This window comes from Bison bison, unplaced genomic scaffold (assembly GCF_000754665.1).
Source record: "Bison bison bison isolate TAMUID 2011002044 unplaced genomic scaffold, Bison_UMD1.0 scf7180017864516, whole genome shotgun sequence".
In the NCBI taxonomy this organism is placed as follows: domain Eukaryota; kingdom Metazoa; phylum Chordata; class Mammalia; order Artiodactyla; family Bovidae; genus Bison; species Bison bison.
In genome coordinates this window covers 8,009,216-8,014,203 of record NW_011495069.1, presented here as the reverse complement: position 1 = coordinate 8,014,203, position 4,988 = coordinate 8,009,216, and the positions used below count along the sequence as shown (strand labels likewise).

Here is a 4,988-nt window from a genome sequence, read left to right as displayed (position 1 = left end):
CCTTCCTTGGATACCTGCCACAACTCAAAGGCAACTTTGAAGGCTTGGGCTACTGTGAGGGTGACAGCCTGGGCCTAAAAAACAGGAAGTGGAGTCGGGGGAGGGGTACAGTGTTAGGCAGGTAATAGCAAGTCTCCACTGGAGGCCCTGGGACTCCAGGCCAGGCCCACCCTGGCTCTGGAATGTCTGATGGGTGGAGGTGGAACCCCAGCCCCTCCCCATCACCAAAGCAGCCTGTAAGGAAAGGGGCCACACCTTCCCCAGGCAGCTGAGGCCCCATCATCACTACCTGGAGCCCAGCCAAGGTTCCCACCGGTACTTCAACCCCTCACCTTGGCAATGGCTATTCACCGCCATGTTTTTTCCTTCCCCCTTGAGTTTCCCTAAATGCAATTAATTAACCGTGAGGCTTACTTACTCCAAGAAATCCTCCCTAATGACCTGAGGACTTCACATAGTTACTTACCCCTTAGAATTATAGAACAAAAAAGCCAGAGTTGGGAAAGGGCTCCCGCCACTGCCTGAATGAGCCACAGGTTAGACTCTGGTCAGGACTATGGCGGGACAAAGGGGCTTGCAACTGAATGCCAGAAAGGCTCTTTATTTCCTGGCAGGATAGTGAAAGTGAAGTTGTTCAGTTGTGTCCAACTCTTTGCGACCCCATGGACTGTAGCCTACCACACTTCTCTGTCCGTGGGATTTTCCAGGCAAGAGTACTGGAATGGGTTGCCATTTCCTTCCCCAGAGGATCTTCCCAATCCAGGGATCGAACCTGGGTCTCCTGCACTGTAGGCAGACGCTTTACCATCTGCACCAGGGAAGTCATTTCCTGGCAGGAGCAAGATGTCAATAAGGGCCCGTGGCAGAAGACTAAAACCATCCAGTGCCATCACCTACTTATAAAGAAAGGCCACATGTTGGCCCTCAACCCCTGGAGGATTCCCATCCACCCCTTTAAGCCCAACTGAAATGTCGTCACCTCTTAGGTCATGCCATGCTACGCCAGGCCACGCCACATGACATCAGGCACTGGGCCCCCACAGCCTTGCCCCCTCTCTCTAGTGACATCATACGAAAGTAGTAGCAGTTTGTGTGCCTGCCTGCCAAGTCGCTTCAGTCGTGTCTGACTCTTTGCGACCCTACAGCCTGCCAGGCTCCTCTGTCCATGGGGATTCTCCAGGGAAGAATACTGGAGTGGGTTGCCATGCCCTCCTCCAGGGGATCTTCCTGACCCAGAGACTGAACCTGTGTCTCCTGCATTGCAGGCAGATTCTTTACCGCTGAGACACCAGCAAAGCCCATGCTTGCCTGCCTATGTCACCCCAACTGGGTGCTCCCTAAAGGCAAGCATCAACTCTGAACACCCCTGATCTCCAGAGCCCTCCAGGGGTGCTTAGGATGCTGGCTGGATTGCATTTGCCTGGGGACAGGTCTCTGAGGCCTCACACTCCAGCCAGGACCGACCCTCAGCCCACTTTCATCTCAGCTCCTTCCTCTCTGATTTCAGCTCAGGGTTAACCAGCTCGACTTCTGGGAGTGAAAGTCCTAGAACTTGCAGCTGTAGCCGGAAGCAACATGCAGCTTCCTCTGCAGGCCCGGCCTGGGGAAGAAAGTGCCAGACTCTTTCAAGTACACAACAAGTTCAGGCCTAACCAGTCTCAGCCCCACTCCCTTCCCCTCAGCCAGACAACTCAATTTAATTGAGAAATGAATCTGTGGCTACTGCCTTTAAAACTCTTCTTTAAAATTTAAAATCCCTAAACAAGCTGACTGATCCCTGCCAATTAAACTTCACGAAGTATAAAATCTCATTTGAATGTCTCCGTCATTTACATTTTTGATAGAAGTACGGGTGCTTTATGGCAAAACTTAAATATGGTAATTAAGTATGAAACTCTTCACAGCTGTTTACAATTTAAGCTGTCACGTCTGAATCAAGTTTAATAGACCCAGTTACCATTGAGAATTGCCCATGAACTAAAAATACGGGCTAATTACCAGCCAGAGTCAGATCACTATACACCCAAGCAAGGGCTGGTCACCCAGTGTGGCAGCAAGATGGGAACGCCATTATTTTTGCCTCCAGGAAATCTGGGGACACAGGCCTGATGCTGTTTTTGCATAAATCTGCCTGCTCATTTGCATACATCCCCGCCCTTTCGCCCTGAAGTCCTGAGCTGCAAGTTAAACCAAATATAACTCAAGATTCAGATGCCTGCAGGTGGCTGCAAGCCCAGGCTGGACAGCGACTGGGAGCGGGGACAGGCCCCATTTTCCTGGGCGACTGCAGGAATCTGGGCACCAGCATGAGATGGAAGGACTGTTCACGTCTGCCCACAGAAAAGCCTTCCCTGATTCCACATGCCAGGTGTCCGCCCCTCCTGAATGCCTCTGGCTTGTGGGTCTGTCTTATTACCTGACCTAGTACTACCTGCCCAGTTTTTCATGTCCCTGTCTTGTTCCGGATAACCAGGCGGTCAGCTTCTCACAGGGAACCGTCGGGCTTAGGGCTGCAGACCTGGGCCAGGACTGCGGAATCCAGGATCCCAGCTGGGTACTCAAACCAAATGGGGCGGGGTGCCTGCACAGCCCTGCTGCCCAGAAGCATTAACTGCTGCACCAAAGGATTACCTGGGGGATGCCACTGTCCTGAGAGGGAGAGGAGCCCTGCCCGCCTGAGCCCAGGTAGGATTAGGGGGCCTACCTGTACTGCGACCCTGGGCTCCCCACTGACGCTGCGATGGCACCTTCATGTCCGAGCCTGGAGGCTGAGGTGCAGGCTGAGGGCTCCCAGGTGGGCAGATAAAAACGTCTCTTTGTAGAGAATCTTATCCTGGCCACGAGCAAGAGGAGCCTCCGGGGAAGAGAGGCCTGGTGGTTGTGCCGCCCATGTTGAGCTGAACTGGTGGGCGACCCAGAAAGGGACCCCTTTGCCCCTCCATCTGGGTGGGTCTTGGCTTCTTGCTGATTCAGGCAGCCCAGCGAGGAAGGGTGGGGATGTGGAGACTCTGGGCTGCTGGCCAAAAGGACTGAGGGCTGCGTCAACATCCAAATTCAAGGTTCCCCTGAGGTGCCACCCACCCAGGCTCCAGCGGCATCTGAGTCCCCCCACCAAAATGTATCACTCAAGTTTGCACCTCGTGCCTCTGCACGTGCTGATGACTCCTGGGCTGGAGTGACCCACCCTCTCACCACCCTGTCCCCTTTTTCTTGGCCTGGGAAACTCCTCCCACATATTACTCATCCCTCACAGCCCAATTCAAAATGTCTCCTTCTCCGAGAAGTCTTCATGACCTCCAGCATGACAGTGACCACCACCCGAGAACCAAGCTCCCTGTGTGCCAGTAACTGATTCCTGGCTCTCCTCTCTGTGGCCTCCCTCCCCTGGGTCCCCAGGGCCTGGCACAGAGCTTTGCCCAGGACAGGGAGCAGCATGCGTCTGTGGAGGGACCTGCCGGCAGCAGGGATGCAGAAACCGGGGCACCCATTTCACCTTCTGCCTCCTCCTCGTCAGCCACATCCTCTCTGCCCTGAGAGTCTCGGGATCTCCAACGCGACCAGACCACGAGGCCATAACACACTGGAAGTCCGGCCTTGGCTGAGGCCTTGGGAGCCACAAGGGCACCGCCCGCGTGTCAGATGGTCTATTTACACTGCCCTGGGCTGGGCTGTCTCTCCGAGGGGCCTGCCGGAATCGGAGAGGTCAGGTGGGAAAGGCTGGAGAAGGACAAGCCGAGACCCAGCCGCTCCTGATGCAGATGAGAATGGGCCGAGAAAAGCGAAGAGCCTGGGGGCTGGGCGTCCAGCAGGAGCCGGCCCTCTACCGCTGGCTCTGCTGTCAGCACCGAGCAGTGGCCGGCTGTTTTCCCCAGTAAACCTGACCTCTCAGCCTGGGGCAGACTGGCTTCATTCAAGCTCGTCTAAAGTCCTCTGGCCCCAGGCCAGGCTCCCGTAGCCCCTGGGCCAGCATTCGCTCTCTTTCACCCCCGACCTCCCCACCTCAGAGGAAGTCCCTGCATGCTGGGAGCCCCTGCTCTGCAGCAATGGCCGAGGGCCAGCTGCCCCTGCCCAGCGCCTGCTCTGCTCAGTGCGGAGGAAGAGACAAACAATGAGGACACAATAAGCTTGTTCTGTGGGGAACAAGGCTGTCACGGGAGAAGCCACTGCAGCTCAGGGACCCAGGGCATCACGAGGCCCAGGTGAGCGGCTGGCGACACTGAGTCTGCAGAGAAGAAACTAGGTGCACAAGGAGACTGGGACCTGAGCGAGCGATCCAGGAGGCCATGGGGGCGGCCCCGCATCCCGCCACCGGCCACGCAGCCCAGGGGAGGGCAGGGCCTCACCCGCAGCCGCAGGCTGGGATCAGGCCCCCGGCCTGGCTTCCCCGACAGTGCTCCTTCCACAGGACCTGAGGCAGGCTGAACCGCACCCCTCCTTCCACAAAAGGGAAAGTCGCTCAGTCGCGTCCGACTCATTGCGTGCCCATGGACTACACAGTCCATGGGATCCTCCAGGCCAGAATACTGGAGTGGGTAGCTGTTCCCTTCTCCAGGGGATCTTCCCAACCCAGGGGTCAAACCCAGGTCTCCCACATTGCAGGTGGATTCTTTATCAGCTGAGCTACAAGCGAAGCCCGCCTGCCCACCCCTCCCCAGCCCAGATGTCCACAATCTAATCCTAGAACCTGTGAACCTTACATGCCAAGAGGAACTTGGCAGGTGTGATTAAGTTAAAGACTCTGAGGTGGGGATTATCCTGGATTACCCAGCAGGCCCAATCACAAAAGGCCTTGAGAGCGAGGCAGGAGGGCGAAAGTCAGAACAGCAAAGTGGCTACAGAAGCAGAGAGGGAGACTGGACGGCGCGCCACTCCTGGCCCTGAGGGGCGGCAGAAAGCCTGTGGGCCACTTCAATGTCGGAACGTCCTGGATGTGTCCCTGATGACGGGGGGAGCTGAACAGATCCTGTCTCCTTGGCTTTAAGCATCCT

General features: G+C 56.3%; 1 protein-coding gene across 2 annotated transcripts in view; it reads right to left on the bottom strand.

The window, feature by feature from the left end:
- The window catches only part of LDLRAP1 (low density lipoprotein receptor adaptor protein 1), a 26,258-nt gene that overhangs the window by 6,676 nt on the left and 14,594 nt on the right, over positions 1-4,988 (bottom strand). For both annotated transcript variants that reach the window (XM_010830076.1, XM_010830077.1), the window contains exon 5: positions 2-74. In XM_010830076.1, coding sequence (XP_010828378.1) covers positions 2-74 — 73 coding nt within the window. The remainder of the gene's footprint in view (position 1; positions 75-4,988) is intronic.